We start from the raw sequence: 22,133 nt of genomic DNA on the forward strand, positions 1-22,133 counted from the left end.
ATATAACTATATTGTTTAATATAGTTACACATTTAGGATGAGCATTACTATTCCTAATAAGCAAATATATTGATTAATATAGTAAGCATGTATAATATAAGGCTTTATATTCATTGCAAACACATTTATAATAATGATTACCCCAACATTCCCCCCTATATTATAAATTTGCACATGATCCCCTTAATAAAACTTCCTTTCAGCTTTATTCCATTAATTCCAAATGAACATATAGTAACATCCCAGAATTAACCCAACAATATTTAATACTCCCCCTAAACCAGGGATGCCCTAATCTTTTTGCTCCCATATCTACTTTGCAGTGTGTTGCATGTAGTAATCGTGCTTGGACGCATGGTGGCACTGTTTTACAGCTCAAGTCCCATAGAAAATTATATTACATATATTTATTCAAGTCGCAGGCAAACAAATGGGACTTAGTTTTGCCGTTTTGTAACTTTGATTGCTTTCATATGTTAGAACAAAAGGTTTCCCCTCAAAGCTTTTCATATCCAGACTTTTTCACATGTACAAGCATTCTTACGTAAAGGTACCACTGCATTCCTATAAAATAGTGCTGCTGGATTATACCTCAATTTTTGCTACAATGATTATATTGTAAATACCGTATTTTCACGACTATATGGTGCGTCATATTTTTAGCCGCAGTGTCAGTAACGAGTGCTATTTCTGTATTTTAAACACACAAAAGACGCATCGTTTTTTTAGACGCATATATGTTATATATTATATATGAATATCTAACCGCAATAGAGCTGGCTACCGGAAGCAGCCCCAGACTGTTTTTCCGGTTTCCGGTGCGCAGTGACTGCTGGGATATATAGTCCTTGCACGCTACACCCACACGCTACAAACACGTTTTTAAAAAGGCAACGGAAGCAAAATTGAGTTTGGTTGTACTTTATTTAGCCATTTTACAACTTACTCACGTCATCATCACACAAAAATCCATCAAAGTCATATTTTTCTGTGTCTGAATTGAACAATTGTCCAAATTAGTCATCGAAAACACTGAGTTTTATACGTTCATCCAGGCGGCCATAATCCATTCGCCAATAGTAGCAAGCTGGTAACTAGCGTAACTTTTCCAACGACAAGCTGTATTGATGTCGATGTATACAGGCCACAATCCATTCGTAAATAGTAGCTAGCTGGTAGCTAGCGTAACTTTTCCAACGGCAAGCTGTATTGATGTCGATGTATACAGGCCACAATCCATTCGTAAATAGTAGCTAGCTGGTAGCTAGCGTAACTTTTCCAACGGCAAGCTGTATTGATGTCGATGTACACAGGCCACAATCCATTCGTAAATAGTAGCTAGCTGGTAGCTAGCGTAACTTTTCCAACAGCAAGCTGTATTGATGTCGATGTATACAGGCCACAATCCATTCGTAAATAGTAGCTAGCTGGTAGCTAGCGTAACTTTTCCAATAGCAAGCTGTATTGATGTCGATGTATACAGGCCACAATCCATTCGTAAATAGTAGCTAGCTGGTAGCTAGCGTAACTTTTCCAACGGCAAGCTGTATTGATGTTGATGTATACAGGCCACAATCCATTCGTAAATAGTAGCTAGCTGGTAGCTAGCGTAACTTTTCCAACGGCAAGCTGTATTGATGTCGATGTATACAGGCCACAATCCATTCGTAAATAGTAGCTAGCTGGTAGCTAGCGTAACTTTTCCAACAGCAAGCTGTATTGATGTCGATGTATACAGGCCACAATCCATTGGGTGTATTGACAAAAGAACTACTACATAGCCCAGCAGTCACTGCGCAGTACTTTGTCTATGGGAAAATAGTAGTCGGTGTACCCTATCAACTGATTCATTTTATTTTATCGTGATAACAATTTTAGTATTGGTCCATATATAAAGCGCACTGGATTATTAGGCGCCCTGTCTATTTTGGAGAAAATGTAAGACTTTTATGTGCGCCTTATAGTCGTGAAAATACGGTACATTCAATAGTCAATAGTAATTCAAAATTAGTTTGAGGAAAAACTTGCAGGTACTCTGTTTATATATAGTTATTCTGATCACTTCATAAATCATTTTATTTTTGTTCATTAACAGCACAATGATCATATTTTAATTTATGATATGTATCTCATCTTTCCGACTGCAATAAATGATCTCAACTTGTTTTCCTTCCTCTTTTTTGTCTTCTCTTAATCCATAGGATTGGATTGGATTGGGTTGGATAACTTTATTCATCCCGTATTCGGGAAATTTCGTTGTCACAGTAGGGTGAGGATGCAGAAATAGGAAAGGCATTTTTGACATAAATAGATAGGTAATAAGTAAGTTAATAAATAAATACATGAATAAATATATAAATAAATAAGCGTGTTGCTGAAGTATATATATATATATATATATATATATATATATATATATATATATATATATATATACACACGTGTACATACATACACATATAAGCACATATATACATACATACACATAGATGTACATGCATGCATCATTGTAGAGAAATTGCTTTCTGCTGACAGCAAAAGGAAATGCACGCCTACTGTTAAATTTGCATTAAATGTATGAACACTATCCTATCCATTCACACCCATACCTAGGGGCAATTTAGAGTGTCCAACGTGAGTGTCCTACCATGCATGTTTTTGGAATGTGGGAGGAAACCGCAGTACCTCTACTCAGATGGACATGACTTGGATTTGAACCCACGACCCCAGAGCTGTTAGGCCGACGCGCTAACCGCTCGCCCCACCAGGCCAGGGGAGGAGCTTATACGCGTGAAATTGTAAAATTCATTTTTTTTAATTCCTGTTAACAAAACTGATGAGAACAACTTTATAATGTTAGTATAGGTGACATAGTTTTAAATTAGAAAATTTTCAGCTAGTGGTGTGCCTTGAGATTTTTTCAATGCAAAAAGTGTGCCGCAGCAAAAAAAAGGTTGGGAAACACTGCCCAAGAGGATGCAGTATTTCTGTAGCAAGTCAAGTACGCTGCTTCAACAATTTCAGAATTGCTGGCCAGTTTCACGGCAATGAGCCAATAAATCATGCCGAATAAGAAGCAGTACTTTCCAAAGCTTCACAAATTATGAAAAGCCTTCCGATTGTTTGTGACCAATTCCGTGTGAACTACACCTTTTGCTGTATATGAGGCTCCAGTGGTGCCCTGCGATCAACTGGCCACCGATTCAGGGTGTCCGCCACCTCTGGCCCGGAGTCAGTGGGCATAGGCTCCAGCACCCCCCGCGAACCTAATGAGTATAAAGCGGTTCAGAAAATGAGATGAGAGATGAGATGAGGCTCCAGTGGACCCGGAACCCTAGTGAGGTTAAGCGGTATAAAAAAATTAATGGATGACTTAATGAATACGAATTTTGCTTCTTGAAATTGACTACAGTAATATCTCGACACACGAGGGCCCCAACATACGAGTAACATTTTGAGCAAATATTTATCTTGAGATGCGAGACAAATTTTGATATAGGAACATACAGCGGATGCTAGAGGCTGCTCATAAGAACATCATGGGCACTGTCTTTCCCGTCGCAACTCCCTCGTGTAATGTCTCTACGAGCACTGGGCGAAGTGTTGCATTTTTTTCTGTTTTTTTCCCCCCGTTAGTCAGTGCAGAATGGCGGAGCTTCCTCGATAATACGAGGAGTATATACTACTTCTCAGTGGCGGTCGGTGCATTTTCTCGTAGCGCCTTCAACGTATCAATCCAACCCTCAAAAACTATTTTATGGCTATAAAACCTCTACTGCAGCTAGAGCTGCGACACATAAAAAATAATCAATAAATCAATGCACAAAAATGGGGTAAAATCCACTTCCTAGCAGCATTTAATGATTAAATACAAATACTGGAGATTTTCACACATTAAAACCAGGCCAGGGGGGGCGATTTTCCCGGGAAAAGACAGCGAAAACAGCATTTATTGATTAGATACAAATACTGGAGCTTTTTAGACATCAGAACCGGGCCCGGAGTATCATTTCCCCGGTGAAAAGACAGCGATGAACGTCGATACGTCCATACGTGAAATGACAAAAAATGCACTAAAATTGGGTCAAATCCACTTCCTAGCAGCATTTATTGACTGAATACAAATACTGGAGCTTTTGAGACATTACGACCAGGCCAGGGGGTGATTTCCTCGGGAAAAGACAGCGATGGAGGTCAATGGCGAGATGGCAAAAATTAAACTGGGATAAAATCCACATCCTAGCAGCATTTAGTGATTAAATACAAACACTGGAGCTTTTCAGATATGATAACCGGGCCCACAATTCAAATATTATTTGGAATATAGCTATATTTTACTCACCAAAAATCCTTTTTAACTGTACCCAATATCCATCCTCCTTTCTTTCTTCCTTCTTTCCTATCGCCATCGAAGCTAATGATGAAAGTCGAGCCTGTCCTGTCATATTTCTGGCATAGTCCGTTTTGAAAATGGCTTTAAATCAAAACAACAATATACTATTTGCTTGTGGAGCTAAGTTAGCGCACTGAAAGTGCTGCACACACCATTTTCCCGACTGTAACAGGCTTGTTAGCTTCGAAGTTGACCGCCCTTTCTTAATGATGTCCATTTTTTTCTTGAAAAGTCCGTCTGGAAAATAGCTTTGTGAGAGAAATCTGCAACAGAATCCATTTGTTTTTGCCACTGTTTGCAATCTCTGGCTGCTTTGGCCCGCCTACTAGCCAATCATAGTTGCGGAAAGCAATGACATGTCCCAGCCAGCAAAATGCCCACACCTATGAAAAATCAGTGGGGTTGCGAATTCGAAATCTGATTGGTTAAAAGCAACAGTCTTGTTTAATGCAGCAGACCCCACAGAACTGATTTTGAAGGCTTTGAGGCAGATCTGATCTGGCAACAAATAATGGCTGAAATGTGATTGATTAAATGCTTCAATATGAAAACACATCTGGATGCAGTGCAACCAGGGGGGAAAGCAATGAAAGGAAGCTAACAGACCATTTGGAATAATAAGTATTGATGGACAAAATATAATATGATTCAGATATTTCTTAGGCCAGCAGAGAATGCCTTGAAGGCCCTGTCGGCCCGCCACTGCTACTTCTCGTTGGCAAGTGGTCGTGCGTTATCCTATTGTGAGGAAATTTGTGTGCATCATTTTCTGAATATTTTGAAGGGAAGACAAAAGCAAGCAACCCTCTATAGGTTCCTTTTGGCTTCAGCTGAAACTCAGGGAAGCTGGGCAAATAGAGCCAACCCGGGGGAAAGGTATTAAAATGTAAAACAAAATTAGAATTAAGTTTAGTGGAAGGTTAGATTACATTTATTTTTGAGTGGGTCTATCGTAATCGTTGGAACGAATTAATTTGTTTTTAGTTCATTTCTATGGGTAAACCACCAAACGAGCTCAGTCCCGCATTAAGCTCGTATCTCGGGGTACCACTGTACTTTTAATTCTAGAAGCAAGAAACTGTGGATTTTGCTCATAATTTGCTGGACATCACTAGAAAACAAGCATCGATGTCTGTCTCACTTCTCCTGATATAACAAGGTTATTATGATTACTAAGTAAAAATTTATATATCAAGACATACATATCTTGTATAAATGGTCAGTGTTTGAAAGTTGGTTTCTCTCATTATTATGCAACAAGCATTTAACATATTTTCAAGAGAATGTATCATCAAATATTCTTGTGTGTAGATGTTATACAGTGAAAACACTAAAGTTTTCAATTTTCTTCTCTATTTTAGGGAAAACCACAGTGAAATTGAACGACGTAGACGCAATAAAATGACGCAGTATATCACCGAACTGTCAGATATGGTCCCTACCTGCAGTGCTTTGGCCCGAAAACCAGACAAATTGACCATTCTTCGCATGGCAGTTTCTCATATGAAATCAATGCGGGGCACTGGCAACACATCTACTGACGGAGCCTACAAGCCCTCGTTTCTCACTGAACAGGTACAGAGTGCTCCAAACTGAATAATAATCAGTTTTGAATAGATGACTGAGTCATGAGTCCTAGTACTTTTTCTTCATCAAAATGAATTAATATTTTTTTACTTTTGGCATTTATGATTGCAAGCCTCTAATGGAAAAAAATATTAACATATACAATTCTACAATTTAAAAGGATTAATCCATAAATATTACATAGTGAACATTTGGTTTTTCTTTTTAAAAGAAAATATGAATGTGATATGGTTTGGCCTTGGTGGCCGAGTGGTTAGCGCGTTGGCCTCACAGTTCTGAGATCGAGGGTTCAATCCCAGGTTGAGACCTTTCTGTGTGCTGTTTGCATGTTCTCCACGGGATTGCACGAGTTTTCTCCGGCTACTCTAGTTTCCTTCCACTTGCCCAGAAAATGCATGCTAGTCTGGTTGAACAGATTAGATTACCCGTAGGTATGAGTGTGAGCGTGAATGCTTGTCCGTCTGTCTCTAGGTGCCCTGCGATTGGTTGGCCACCGATTCACGGTGCCTGTAGTTAGCTGGGATAGGCTCAATCACCCTCGACACCCCTTGTGAGGATAAGTAGTTCAGAAAATTAATGAATATTATATTATTTTGATCATCATCATATTTTGTTTCTTCTGGCACACGACTTACTGAGGAGAAAGAAAAATATATGTACTGTGATCCTTCACTTCACGGCTTCACAACATCGCATTTTTTTTAAAGTTCATAAAAATGTGAAAATCCACGCTGAAACTCACAAGCGGAAGCCACTCCCCGGTCTTCCGCTAGCCACTAGGAAAATGGTGGGGAACAGAGGACTGTCACTCAACTAGGCACTGAGGAAAAAAATGGCAGGGAGCGGGCGGTGGTCGTTATTTTATCCGAAAATAGAGCTTTAGAGGATTTTTCCAGAAATGCGAGCCTCGTGCGACTTTACGCTGTGGCGCTTATTTGAAAAAAAAACTTGCTCGGCGAATTGGATGGCAGAGAGCATCAGCGGAGGTTGTTATCTTTAGAAATGCGAGCCCCGGGCGACATTACAGCCGACGGCGAGGATGGCTGGACGTCAAGGTGGAGCAACGTCGAAGTTGAGATTCCATTTAAGTCCGGGTAGTGAGCTGACGTCGTTGCACTTATCCGAAAATAGAGCTCCCTGGACGGCTAACTGACGATGCCATCCGCTGTAACGTCGCCCGGGGCTTTTAAAAAAAAAATCCCCCTTCGCTGATGCTCTCTGCCATCCAATTCACCAAGCAAGTTTTATTTTCAAATAAGCGCTACGGCATAAGGTCGCACAAAGCTCGCATTTCTGATAAAAACCCACCCTCTCGCGGGCTCCCAGCCACTCAGAAAGCTCTATTTTCTGATAAAAAATGAAGGCCACTGCCTGCTGCCCGCCACACAGTTCCTCAGTAGTCTGGAGCTGAAGAAAATAGCAGCATGGCAGAACTCCTCGACTCCGTTGCTGGTAAGTGCCGACAGCTCTTCCATCTTATCCCACGATGGAATGGTTGGTCAGAAGTGTTGCCTCTTCTCCCGGCACTTTTGTCCAGCTCCGAAACTACGGCGGCACCGAGGTGTTGCTCCATCTGCTGCATATTGTAACAGCTAGTCCCATATGTGTGACAGCGTAGGGATGGCTGAATGGTTCCAAAAAAGAAGTAGCCGAAAGAAGCCAGGCCAACAAAACAAGGAAAGTTGTAAAAACATTAAAGTAAAAAGTATAAAGTACAAAGTAAAGTAAAAAGGAATGTATTAAGAAATATTAAAATGTACAGTGGTACCTCGACATACAATCGTAATCCGTTCCGCGACTCAGATTGTATGACGAGGTTCTAGTAACTCGAGCGGACGTTTCCCATTGAAATGAATGGAAAACAAATTAATTCGTTCCAGCCCTCTGAAAAAACACCAAAAACAGGATATTGGATTGGAAAAAATGTTTTATTTATTCTAATTCCCCATCTATTAACAAAGTAACACATAACTAGTGGTTTAATAGAAATAAAATGTGTTTAATCTTACTAAAATTGGGCGGATTTCGCCGAGGGGAGAGGGAAAGGCGCACAAAAGAGGCGAGGGGGGGCTTCGTTTTTTTTTCCACACAACGCACTCGTAAACGGAACAAACACTCCACCTTCACGTTCGCTATCGATGGGCTGTTTGCTGTTGTACTATTCCCTTCAAAATATTCTGAAAATGATGCACACAAATGTCCTCACAATCGGATAACGCACGACCACTTGCCAACGAGCAGCAGTCTTTTATCAGCGATCGCTCCGCTGCTCATGGGAGCTTCGGGGGCGCTGGCTAGCGGCTCCCTTTTAGCTTGTAGCATCTGTGGTCGCATCCGCTTTGAACGGCGCCTATGATAGAGTTGCTACCGGGGATGCTATTGCAGGGAGTTCCGAGCCAGTGCCCCTGATGTTCTTATGAGCAGCGAACGAGAAGTAATATAATACTCCTCGTATTAGATAAAAAATTACAGGAAATGCAGCAGCTGAGCTTACCCACGTATTGATTGTGGGTAAAGTTTTATTCTGAGAAAGAGTGCCATTGCCTGTCGGCGTTGTGTGCACGAGTATACTTCATTACCCAGAAAGCCCTCTTTTTCCCGCTGAAGGAATAATAGTTTAAAGCTTAAAGATAGCTCATTAGATCTCCCTACATTTCCTTCTTTTTTTTTTCTTTTTTCTCAATGCTGCGGACAAACGCTTTTGACCCGTACAATGTAAATTTCCTTTCAACGTACAAAATTGTTTCTCCAACTCACATTTAATTTAGCTTGTCTTTGAAAACCTGTGCTTCTACACCTCCATACAAACTCATCAATTCATTCCATTCCATTCTCATTCAGCATCTTTTTCCTTTCTTCCTTTCAAAACGCACACACGCACGCACACACACACACACACACACACACACTCCATTCTCTCCCAGGCCCTCTCTCAACATTTCTTTTCCTTCTTAACTTTCTTACTTTCTATTCCACTAATTACTCTTTTCTTCATGCTTACCAAAATCTTTTCTATTCACAATTCCCTTTCTATGTTCAAACCTTCATCAAACCTTCACAAACCTTCATCATTCTTCAAATTGGGACAGAAACCATGCCTCTCAACCCATCGCGGCAGACAAAGGCAACCTACGCATTACGCAGCCGCACATACACACACATCCTCTCAAAACGCACGCACGCACACACACACACCAACTCTCCAATCTCCATTCTGCATTCCATTCGTCTGCTGAGACAACCTGAGAGGAACCTGAAACCACTATCAGACTTCTTATCATCGCCATCTGGAAATCCACCCGTGCGTGTCCCAACCCCTTTTTTACGCAGAACAATTTTAGTTTTAATTTTAGTTTTCACACACACTGCTTCCACACTGATACGTAAATCCCAGATTTTAAACCGTATCGAACCACGAGTAGTTCCACATTATTGTAGTAGGTAAATCCCAGATTTTATACCCTACTGTCCACCCTTTTTTTAAGCCACTAATGGACTACTCTACGTAGGTAAATCCCAGAATTTATACCCTACTAATGGAACTACTCTTAGTAGGTAAATCCCAGATTTTATACCCTACTAATATCCACACTTACACTTTTAAGCCACTAATGGACTACTCTACGTAGGTAAATCCCAGATTTTATACCCTACTGTCCACCCTTACACTTTTAAGACATTCCAGTCCTCCTTCCTCTTATAATTTAGCGTTGTCAATGTGCAGAATTTGAAAAGGAATCTGCTTACCTTGTTTCACTGTGCACCCAAGAGGAAAGACGGTCGGACGCGTGTGGCTCCTTTATCAGGTCGTCACCTGGTGTGGACGTGGGTCCCAGACCCGAATCCCAGATTCTTGTGGCTCTTCTACCTCATTTGCATCACAGTCGGGGATCACCAGAATTGTTGGGGTAATTTTCTCTATAATTATATTAAAGTTAAGTTAATAATCTGACTCCAATTTGCAACCTTACCCGACTGCCACTCATCCAACAATTTGCGCGCTCGTTCTGCAATAGAAAGGTACCAGGAAGCCGACATTTTCACACACGGGTGGATTTATTTCTAACACACAAATCTAATACATAAGCCTGTGGTTCAGGTTCCTCTCAGTCCATCTTTAAGCGTCTCTGTTGCCACCAGTCGTCGTAGTTCTCCTCCTCCGAGTTGCCCAGGAACTTAGTTATAGTCCACAATATGCAAATGACACAACAACGAAGGCATCCTGGCCATTGGTCTTTATTTCCTGCAGAATCTCCTCGCGGTTCCGCCCAGTTGTAGTCTTCCTGCCTCCAACTGCCTCTTTGTTATCTCGTCTTGGCTCCTGCAAACAGTCCACTCTTGCACCCCCCCACATCTCCAAACAGTTGATTCCAACCCCCACATCCTGTCCAGTGACCTTCGCATACACTCAACATTCCACAGGAAATGTAGGGAGATCTAATGAGCTATCTTTAAGCTTTAAACTATTATTCCTTCACCGCGCATGAGCGTTATGCCTTTCCTGTTCTGAATAACTCATTCGGTGCTCGTAAATATTGTTATACATGAAATATATGCAAAAAAGACAGTGCCATGGCCACCTGGCTTGGTCGCATCACGAAATTTTGATCGCATGACGGGCGAATTATTGGATCGAAATTTCCGTCGTAAAACGAGAATATTGTATGACGAGTGGTCGTATGACGAGGTACCACTGTAATTAAAAAAAGATAGAAGGGCTGTAAAACACGGAAAACATAAGTGTACAGAGCTACTGCCACTGGCTCCCGCGTGAACGGCGGCATCTTGGCTTGCATTAAGGGTGGATCCGCAACTCAGGAAATGGAAGAGTCAATTCAGCAAAAACTAGAATTTTTTAAACAAAGAGCAAAAAACGCGTACCAAAGGGATCTAACAAAAACAGCACGACCGAGTCGGCGAAAGAACCAAGGTTTTTCAAAGTACAAAAAATACAAAAATACCAACGTGAACCTCTCGGGCAATCGTAGTAAAGCGTAGGGCAAGCTGGGGCGCTAAGTGACGGGAATGCATGTAATAATCCCACAATTGGCTGGTTGTGTTCATCAGCTGCAGCTGTTGTGATCTGCCTCCTCTCGTTAAGTTAATTGGCTGCTGAAAAGACACCCATCATTGTAGAAAACAGGGTATGACAGTACCCTCCCCCCTCAACGGACACCCCCCGGCGGACCACCTGGTTTATTAGGGTGTAGGGAGTGAAAATCCCTCAACAGCCACAGGTCTAGGATCCGGGAGCGATGGTGAAGCCCCTTTCCGATTGCATCTGGAAGAAGGCTTGTTCGGAGAAGACGAGGTGAGCGCTACAATCGGTCTTGTCTCATGCTAACAGTGAAGCCTCTTGAAACCATTCATGTGTGGGGTTGCTTTTCGGTCAAGGGAGTGGGCACGCTCACAATCTTGCTTTACACAGCGATGAACACAGAATGGTACCAGAATGTCCTCCGAGAGCAACTTCTCCCAACCATCCGGGGGCAATTTGGTGATGACGAATGCCTTTCCCAGCATGATGGAGCACCTGGCCATAAAGCAAAGGTCATAACAAAATGTCTTAGGGAACAGAACATTAAGATTTTTGGCCCTTGGCGAGGAAACGCTCCAGATCTTAATCCCATTGGGAATTTGTGGTCAATCCTCAAGAGCAATGTTCCCTCAATTTTTTCGTTGGTCTGAGCAGAAAGACAACCTCCCTGAGCGCACTGAGTACCAGTGTGAGCGACATCATCGGTACTCGGATGATTTGCCTAAAGACGTTTCGCCGACGGACGTTTGACAGACGGGCAGGTCGCCGAATGGACGTTCCGCCGAACGTTCATTCGGCCGAACGGAGGTTTCCCCGAAACGGGATTCGCGCGCTCGCCCAACCCCCGGATCGTGTGTGTACAAGTTTTTCAACCTCGGCCCGCGGGCCATATACGGCCCGTTAGGATTTTTAATCCGGCCCGCCGCCGGTGTTGTCCAAATTATAGTAAAATTAATGTTAGTCTACCATCAATGGCAGCCCGGGAATAAGCACTCTTGGGCGGGCATGGCAGTCCGGGAATAAGCACTCTTGGGCGGGCAGATGTAGCAGAACCGAGCCGTAAAATGACAGCAATCGGGTCAAATCCATCCTAAAACAACATTTAATGATTAAATACAAATACTGGAGCTCTTTGGACATTAGAACCGAGCCCAGGGAAGTGAATTCCTCGGTAAAATGTTGCGATGATATCGCGATGGAGGCAAAAAAACGTCTATATACGTCCATTCGGCAAACGGCTCAAAATGCTCTCAAATTCGGTCAAATCCAGCTGAAAACAGCGTTTAATGATTAAAAACAAATACTAGTATTTGTATTTAATCATTAAACGCTGTTTGAACGTTCATTCGGCGACCTGTCCGTCTGTCAAACGTCCGTCGGCAAAACGTCTTTAGGCGAATCATCCGGTCACGACATCATCATTGCTCGCTATGGGCACACCAGTATCACACCTGCCACAAGCAGGTGCATGTCAATGTTCCCTCTAATTTTTCATGTAAAACATGCTGTAAAACACGAAAAACATAAGCGTGGACAGAGCTACTGCCACTGGCTGCCATCATGGGGAAAGGGGTAAAAAAAAAAAAAAAAAAACCTTCCGATTTTTTTTTACTGCGCGCCATATGATTGCTGCTGCGCAGAGAAGACGAGAGTAGTGCGCAATTGCGCACGCGCGCAGCTTAGAGGGAACATTGCTCAAGAGGCAGGCGGACAATCAGAAACCCACAAATTCTGACAAACTCCAAGCATTGATTATACAAGAATGGACGGCCATCAGTCAGGATTTGGTTCAGAAGTTGTTCGACAGCATGCCAGGGAGAATTGGAGAGGTCTTGAAAAAGAAGGGTCAACACTGCAAATATTGACCGATTGCATGTAATTCTCAGTAAAAGCTTTTGGTACTTGTGAAATGCTTCTAATTGTATGTCCTCATGCCATAGAAACATCTGGCAAATACCTAAAAACCCTGAAGAAACAGACTTTGTGAAAATGTAATCTTTGTGTAATTCTCAAAACTTTTGGCCATTACTGTACATTAACTGCGATATTTTAGGGAATACTGTATATAATGGCCCTGAGGTACCCTTCTGAGAATAATATCCTTGTAATGTTCACTGGGAATCATACATTCATGACACCTGTTCTGTTTCTTTTGAGAATATTCTTGTCGCCCTTGATTAGCAGTGTGAGAATAAGCGGTATGGAAAATGAATGAATGATACTTGAGAGAAATGCAAATAATAGCCAGTATTTCCCAGATGTTCTATTTTAGCCAATCAAATGTGAGCCTCGTCCCCATAGTTGGCTTGGATAGGCTCCAGCATCCCCAGTGACCCTTGTGTGGGTAAATGAATGAATATATGGCTTGTGCTGTACGCGTTTACATATATTCATACAGTAATCCCTCGAATTTCATGGATAATGCAGACCAGACGTAGTCGTGATAATCAAAAATCCACAAATTCATTGAGTGGGTCTCGAGCAGCCGTTGCTTGCAATAAAACCACAAGGAGCACTAGCGGCACTAGTACTAGACTAAGGGTCTTCACCACCTTCGTCAGGAGCTAAGATATAGCATAAGATCTTGCCTTTGGTTCTAATCATGTTGGTATCCACAGGTATCTTCTTCCACTAGTCCGAAATTAAGACCGATAGGGCATTCTCCATCTTAACAAATATTTTATTCCTATTGTTTGCCATTCGTTTGGTATCCTTGGAAAAGGATACCGTAACAGTTTCCGAATGTTCGCTTCTTCTTTCTTTATCTAATGGCATGCTACATAGGCATACTTATTGCCCACCTTCAGTATATCTAGCAACTTCACTTTTCCAGTCACTGTCATCCATCATTCATTCATTCATTTTTTTAACCGCTTTATCCTTACAACGGCAGCAGGTGGTGCTGGAGCCTACCCCAGCTGACTTGGGGCCAGAGGCGCGGGACGCATGTTTGTTCTTTTTCTTGGGCTCATTTGATGCCTTAGATGTCACAGGACGCTTAGGCGAAAATATAAACAAAGCTGGAATAGGCTCGGTGTAGTCTTTCTCCACGAGGTAACTTCCACTATGCGAAATCTAACCAAAAAAGGAAAAGGCAAGACGACGTCCTTCGCTATTATTCGGCGCATCATTCTTCTACAGTGAACAGAGTGCCACCCGACTCAGAGCCGAAGAAGAAGCAGTGCCCGGACTTCCACCATTTTTTATCGCCTGTGTTCCGCTTGCAAGTTTCAGCGTAAATTTTGACATTTTAAGAACATTTTTGATTCGGATACTTAATATAAAATACACATGTACTGAAGGCGCAAAGTGGTGAAGGATGACAGTATACATGTTAGAGAAGTATTTTTTATCATGTGATTTCATTGTGTAACATGATACATTTGAATTGTATTCATATTTAAATGTATTTTTTTAATTAACTATAGGAACTGAAGCATCTGATCTTGGAGGCTGCTGATGGGTTTCTGTTTGTAGTGGCTGCAGAGACAGGACGTGTGATCTATGTCTCTGATTCTGTGACACCAGTGTTGAACCAGTCACAGTCTGAGTGGTTTGGCAGCACTCTGTATGAACATGTCCACCCTGATGATGTTGACAAGCTGAGGGAACAGCTGAGCACCTCAGAAAACTCCATGACAGGTAGAGGAAATTCTCCAACTATTTTATTATTTTAATTATTTTTTCTGTCAGTAATTTTCTGAAATACTTATCTTCACAAGGGTCATCGGTAAATTTTAATTTTATTTTTATAAATGTATTTATGTTTTTCTCTGATCATTGCCATTCAGGGCCAAATATATCAAATCCATTGGTACTGGGAGGACTGACACTCAATGATCATGTCTCAGTTCTATTGACATCAGGAAATGTCCAATTTAGTTGAACTGGAAAATGGATTGGCCGTCAATCGCATTAATAGCAACAAATGGGCTGATGGAAAGCCCATCTCCACTTCTAAAATCCACTTCACATTACCAGTACAAAACCAAAATATTCCACCAGCAAAAATAATTAATTCATCTTTTAATTTAGTAGAGATACATGAGACATACTCTAAGATCAGGAGTTGACAACCCAAAATGTTGAAAGAGCTATATTGGAGGAAAAATACAAAAAACAAATGTCTGGAGCTGCACAAATATTAAAAGCTTTATATAAACCTTATAATAAATGATGCTGTATGTATCTATATCAGCCTACTATCAAAATGACTGTTGGCTACAAAATCATCATGAACATCCATGAGTAAATGTTTATTTCCCCCGCAGTGCATTGTGTAGTGAATGACACACCATGTAACTGCTCTGTTGTACGATGCCGCTGCAAGTTTAACTTCACGATTTTGATTTCCCGAATACGGGATGAAATAAAGTTCCAACCAACCAACAACCAACCAATATTATTGAATTATGTTTTATTGCTTTGATGACATTAAAGAAATGCATTTTTATTTTGAGGATTCCACAAAACAGCAACAACAAATGTGCATAACGTGCCGCTACACCACCTGTCAACGGTTTTCTCTGCTTTATGATCTCCAGGGTTAAATGGAACTTGCAGCAGTAGTGGAGGTTGGAGATGCAATCCACTCTAATTTTGCATTCCTCTAATTGGGTACTCTGCTGCAAATGTAGCTTGCCATACCTGGAAATGTCTTTCCACATGACTCTTTTAGTTATTTGACAATTTCTCGCTACAACGTGAACATTCAGGCAATCCTTCCGCATTGGCTATGAATGCAAATGATTCGGTCCAAGAAATGTTGAATCCTTGGTTTTCCTCAGTTATTTTTCTCTTTTCGTCTTGGGACCCATGGCCCATCACACAGTCGCTGGTTTGTTTGCAACAGGCACCTTCCTAACATCCCATCCTGCTGATAGAAGCGTCTGTCGCAGGGTATGATGAAAATATTTGTTGACAGAAATGTTGAAATTTAATATTTATTCTACACATTCGAGTGGTTACGGAGTCGGTCTCAAAGCTCTGGGGTCCTGGGTTCAAATCCAGGTCAGGTCCACCTGTGTGGAGTTTGCATGTTCTCCCCGGGCCTGCGTGGGTTTCCTCCGGGTACTCCGGTTTCCTCCCACATTCCAAAAACCTGCATGGTAGGCTGATTGGACACTTTAAATTGCCCCTAGGTATGGGTGTGTGTGTGCATGGTTGTCCGTCACCTTGTGCCCTGCGATCAGCTGGCCACCGATTCAGGGTGTCCCCCGCCTCTGGTCCGGAGTCAGCTGGGATAGGCTCCAGCAACCCCCACGACTCTAATGAGGATAAAGCGGTTCAGAAAATGAGATGAGAGAGAAAAAGAGACATTCGAACAGCATTTAAATTGATTCATAGCATTGAAAGGGTCGATTTGAAATTCATGGCCCGCCACTGGGATCGGCGATCGGCTGGCCACCGATTCAGGGTGTCCCCCGCCTCTGGCCCGGAGTCAGCTGGGATAGGCTCCAGCACCCCCCACGACTCTAATGAGGATAAAGCGGTTCAGAAAATGAGATGAGAGAGAAAAAGAGACATTCGAACAGCTTTTAAAATGTGAAGAATGTTTGTGTTGTGTTTGTCCTCCGACAGAAACTATATTAAAATTAAAAATATATTTCTCCCCCTTTTTCAAACATTTTGAAAAAGCTCCAGTAAGTCACTAGGGCAGTGCTATAGAGCTGCATGCAACTCCAGAACCTATGGTTGTCGACCCCCGCTCTAGATCATGGGTGTCCAAACTATTGCACAAAGGGCTATAGTGGGCACAGGTTTTTGTTCTAACTGATCCAGCAATGGCAACCCGCTGGTGCAGTGGTTCTTACGCCTGCCTTTTGTGCGGACAGTATGGGTTCCATTCCCACTCGGTGGCGGTGTGATTATGAGAATGAGTGGTTGTCCATTTCATTGTGGCCTGCGATTGGCTGAGAACCAATTTGAGCTGTACCCATTCTGCTGCTCGTGAATGGCTGGGTCAGGCTTCAGCGCCCCACGCGGCCCTTGTGAGGATAAGCGATGCGAAGGATGAATGAGTGATCCAACACTGACTATTTAACCAATGAACTTAACTATGCTGTAACAAGCAACACTGTTGCTTGTACCTTTTAAGACACGAGATTGGGGAAAATGTATCCTTATCAATTGGAGTGAAAACCTGCACCCACTGCAGCTCTTGAGGACCAGTTTGGACACCCATGCTCTAGATCAGTGTTTCCCAATCACTGTGCCGCAGCCAGTGGCGGGCCATGAATTTCAAATCGACCCTTTCAATGCTATGAATCAATCCAACCCTCAAAAACTATTTTATGGCTATAAAACCTTTACTGCAGCTACAGCTGTGATACATATAAAAAGCATCAATAATAACCTCATACAATTGAAATATTATTTAGGAATATAGGCACATTTTACTCACCAAAAATCCTTTTAATCTGTACACAATATCCACCCTCCTTTCTTTCCTCCTCCTTCTTATCGCCATCGAAGCTAATGCTGAAAGTCGAGCCTGTCCCGTCGTATTTCTGGCATAAGTTTTTATTCGATTTAGTGCTGAAAATGTTCGTTCCCGGTTGTGACGGGCTTGCTTGCTTCGGAGTTGTCCGACCTTTCTCAATGATGTCCAGCTTTTCTTGAAAAGTCCGTCTTGAAAATGGCTTTGACCGTAATTCTGCAAACAAATCCATTTCTTCTCCTCCTTCAGCCATTGCGGGTTTACAAAACCGCTATTAAATCAACACAACAATATATTTGCTTGTGCAGCTCACTCCAGCTACAGTTTGGTAGTTCTGGCTAGTCCACTCTATCACTAGCCAATCATAGTTGGTGAAAGCGATGACGTATCCCTACGCCTGCAAGAAGGCCTTGGTGTCGCCAACTCAAAATCTGATTGGTTAAAGCAACAGTTTTATCGACGCTCTTATGCAGCAGAGCCTGCAGAACTGATTGTGAAGGCCTCAAGTCAGATTTCTGACCCTGGCAACAAATAATCAAATCAAAAGCCTTTATTGTCATCATACACAGCTGCCTATAACGAAATTGGTGAAATATGGAAAATGGCGAATAATGGCTGAAATGTGATTGGTTAGATGCTTAAGTATGAAAACAAACATCTGGAAGCAGCACAACCAGGGTAAAAGCAATGAAAGGAAGCTGACAGACAATTTGGAATTATTTAATAAGTATTCATGGACAAAACATAATTAACATCAGTCTGTGATTCAGATATTTTTTTAGGCCAGCAGAGAAGGCCTTGCAGGCCTTGACGGTCCACCACTGGCTGCAGCACACTGGTGTTCTGTGAGTGATGGTCAGGTGTTCTGCGGGAAATTACAATCACAAATTGAAATATTCCAACGAAAAGTATTAAGTACATTAAATCTTAGACTGCACTATTACAAGATTCAAATCGTAATATTATGAGATTGAAGGCATTTTATTGCTTATTTTTATGTAAAGTAAACCGGTTGTCTGGTTTCACAGGCTTCAACTTTTGTAGACGTGAAGTTTGTGTGAGCACAACATTTCTCTTTGCGTAATGTTAGGAGATACTGTAATACTGTGACCCTGCTTCACTTTGCGGCTTCAGCTCAGCGAATTGGATGCCAGAGGGCACCAGCAAAGGGGGATTTTTTTTTTTAGAAATGCGAGCCCCGGGCGACATTACGGCAGATCCTTCGGCCCAAAATAGAGCACGTGATCCGGCGAGGATGGCGGGACGTCGAGGCGAAACAACGTGGAAGTTGAGATTCCATTTAAGTCCGGCTAGTGGGCTGACGTCGTTGCAGTTATCCGAAAATAGAGCTCCCAGGACAGCTAATTGACGGTTGGACGGTGTGGAGGAGCGAAGTGGAAGTTTAATTTCCCGGCCTGGTTGGCCGGCGAGTCGGCAGCCCATGCCCCCGGTGTCGTCCGGCGAAGAAATTCATTCACTCATCCATTAGGATCCGACAGCCGTTTCTGGCCACCATAAAAAATTTCAACTATCTACGTTGCACGGTTTGGACAATTGTGGCGAAATAATCTTAACATACACACACACCCATAAATCACGTTTTAAATAGATTATAGATTAATTTATTACTGTTATTCGCACCTAATATCTTCAATAGCTCCCAAGCAATTTGACGTATTGGCACCCAATGTACAGAAAAGATAGGTAATTACGTTCTGTTTAACGAAAACATTTTAGTTTTTCAATAACACATTCCATTTATTAATTAATTTATTACCATTATTAGTGATGGATTAATCATTAATACAATTTAATTAACATGGAAGGCATCTTTAAACATACACTGGTTACAAATTGCAAGGAGAATCACCCCCAACTCGCCTTCGTTCAAGAGGATTCTGAAGAGCGGCATACTCTTCTCTCCATTTGGTCGCGCCATACTCAAAACATTTAATGTAATCTGATTCAAAACAATTGCATAAGCTAACCGAAAAACACCATTAAGGTAAAAAAACAACTGCTCATATTAGATCGAAACCAAAACACCTGCGTAAGAATTTGCAGTATAAACATAATAATTTCTTCATAAGGTAAACTGCCGGCGTCCCAGTCAAAGCAATTTATGAGTCCTTCGCAGATCTTCATTTCGAACTTGCCTCTGGGTGTCTGGGCTGCATCGAGGTGTATCTCCCAGTAAACAGTCCTTGGAGCCGAGGATACGGTGAGGTGTTACGTCAACAAGCTGGAGCCAGCAGGGTGACCTCGAGTTTGCCCCAGTCTCAAATTAAAGACACTCTTATACAAAAGTAATTAAAATGCATACATCTATAATATCCAGAATAACCCCAACAATTAGCACCTAATATCTTAATAGCTCCCAAGCCATTTGGCAGATTGACACCAAATTTACAGAAAAAATAGGTAATTTCCTTTTGTTTAACGAACACTTGTTAGTGTTTCAATAACACACTCCACTTATTAATTATTAATTTATTATTGTTATTAGAACCTAATATCTTGAATAGCTCCCAAGCCATTTGACTTAGTGACTTTTTTCAAAAATGCGAGCTCTGGGCGACGTTACGCCGGACGCCATTGCCCTTCTCCAAAAATAGAGCCCTTTGGGCGGCTAAGATGGCTGTACGCCGGGGAGGAGCAAGATGAAATTTCCCACAAATGTTTCAAAGTGCAAGCTCAGTGCGACGTTACGGTGGACGCCATCGCCCTTGTCCCAAAAGAGCGCCCTTTGGGCTACTAAAATGGCTGGACGCCACGGAGGAGGAAAGTGGAAGTTCAATTTCCATTTAAGTCCGGGCAGCAGGCTGACGGCGTTCATCTTACCCGAGAATAGAGCTCCCTGGACTGGTAATTGATGGCTGGTCTGCGCGGAGGAGTGAAGTGGAAGTTTAATTTCCTGAAAACAATGACAACATTAAAGATGAAGAACATGGCCTTAGTACTTTGAGTAATCGACAGGAAACTTTCAATACGGCTCACAGTTTCAAGCAAAGTGTCCCAGAGATTGATGACAACATGGTCATAGCCATGGAATATGGCAATTGTCTTGACAGTTTCATGTCCTTGACAAAAGCATATTTGTACCAAAAAAGAAACAGCGGTCTCAACTCCCCATCAACATCTTCCTTCTGCACTGAAAACCTCCCACAAATGCTCCTCCTGAAAAGCTCCCTCCCCTACGGCGTCTCCTGAATATTCCATCGATGATCCAACATATCTTGAATCTAATGAAAAATACTTGGACTAAAGCTCCCTATAACATGTTTTTTTTTCATTTAAATTAAGCAAAGAGGAACTATTTTCACTGAGTACAGTACATAAAGGATTTACAGTTGTGGTCAAAAATTTACATCCACTTGTGAAGAACATAATGTCATGGCTCTTGAGTTTCCAGTTATTTCTACAACTCTGATTTTTCTCTGATAGAGTGATTGGAACATATACTTCTTTGTCACAAAAAACATTCATGAAGTTTGGTTCTTTTATGACTTTTTTATGGGTTAACAGAAAAAGTGAACAAATCTGCTGGGTCAAAAATATACATGCAGCAACACGAATTAGCAATTTTGGTGACTTAGAAAGTTGTGTCAGTGAAATGAGCTTCATAGCATGACCTCTTAACTTCTTGTGAGTGATTATCATGGACTACAGCTGGTGACTTCTCTGAGGCCAATCAAATAGGGCTCATTGGATGAAATCGCCCACAAACGATACAATGGGAAAGTCAAAGGAGCTCAGCATGGATCTGAAAAAGCGAATCCTTGACTTGAACAAGTCAGAAAAGTCACTTGGAGCCATTTCAAAGCAGCTGCAGGTCCCAAGAGCAACAGTGCAAACAATTGTTTGTAAGTATAAAGTGCATGGCACTGTTTTGTCACCGTCATGATCAGGAAGAAAACGCAAGCCATCACCTGCTGCTGAGAGAAAATTGGTCAGGAGGGTGAAGATTCAACCGAGAATCACCAAAAAGCAGATCTGCCAAGAATTAGAAGCTGCTGGAACACGTGTCAGTGTCCACAGTCAAGCGTGTTTTGAATCTCCATGGACTGAGAGGCTGCCGTGCAAGAAGGAAGCCCTTGCTCCAAAAGCAGCACCTTAAGGCTCGACTGAAGTATGCTGCTGATCACATGGACAAAGATAAGACCTTCTGGAGCAAAGTTCTGTGGTCAGACGAAACAAAAATCGAGCTGTTTGGCCACAATGCCCAGCAATGTGTTTGGAGGAGAAAAGGTGAGGCCTTTAACCCCAAGTACACCATGCCTACCGTCAAGCACGGTGGTGGTAGTGTTTTGCTGTCCGGCTGTTTTACTGCCAATGGAACTGGTGCTTTACAGAGACTAAATGGGATAATGAAGAAGGAGGATTACCTTCAAATTCTTCAAGATAACCTAAAGTCATCAGCCCGAAGATTGGGTCTTGGGCGCAGTTGGTTGCTCCAACAGGACAATGGACCCAAACACACATCAAAAGTGGTAATGGAATGGCTAAATCAGGCTAGAATTAAGGTTTTCGAATGGCCTTCCCAAAGTCCTGACTTAAACCCCATTGAGAACTTGTGGACAATGCTGAAGAAACAAGTCCATGTCAGAAAGCCATCAAATTTAACTGAACTGCACCAATTCTGTCAAGAGGAGTGGTCAAAGATTCAACCAGAAACT

At 42.0% G+C, this 22,133-nt stretch overlaps 1 protein-coding gene across 5 annotated transcripts in view; it reads left to right on the forward strand.

The window, feature by feature from the left end:
* The window catches only part of arnt2 (aryl-hydrocarbon receptor nuclear translocator 2), a 97,273-nt gene that overhangs the window by 23,366 nt on the left and 51,774 nt on the right, over positions 1–22,133 (forward strand). For 2 of the 5 annotated variants that reach the window (XM_077591911.1, XM_077591904.1), the window contains exons 4-5: positions 5,755–5,968; positions 14,447–14,660. In XM_077591911.1, the coding sequence (XP_077448037.1) occupies positions 5,755–5,968; positions 14,447–14,660 (428 nt within the window). Of the gene's footprint in view, positions 1–5,754; positions 5,969–8,061; positions 11,292–11,319; positions 11,531–14,446; positions 14,661–22,133 lie in introns of those variants that run through there. The other 3 variants (XM_077591935.1, XM_077591926.1, XM_077591919.1) reach the window with 3 other exon arrangements.

The sequence above is a fragment of the Stigmatopora argus genome, chromosome 2, assembly GCF_051989625.1.
Source record: "Stigmatopora argus isolate UIUO_Sarg chromosome 2, RoL_Sarg_1.0, whole genome shotgun sequence".
Taxonomy (NCBI): domain Eukaryota; kingdom Metazoa; phylum Chordata; class Actinopteri; order Syngnathiformes; family Syngnathidae; genus Stigmatopora; species Stigmatopora argus.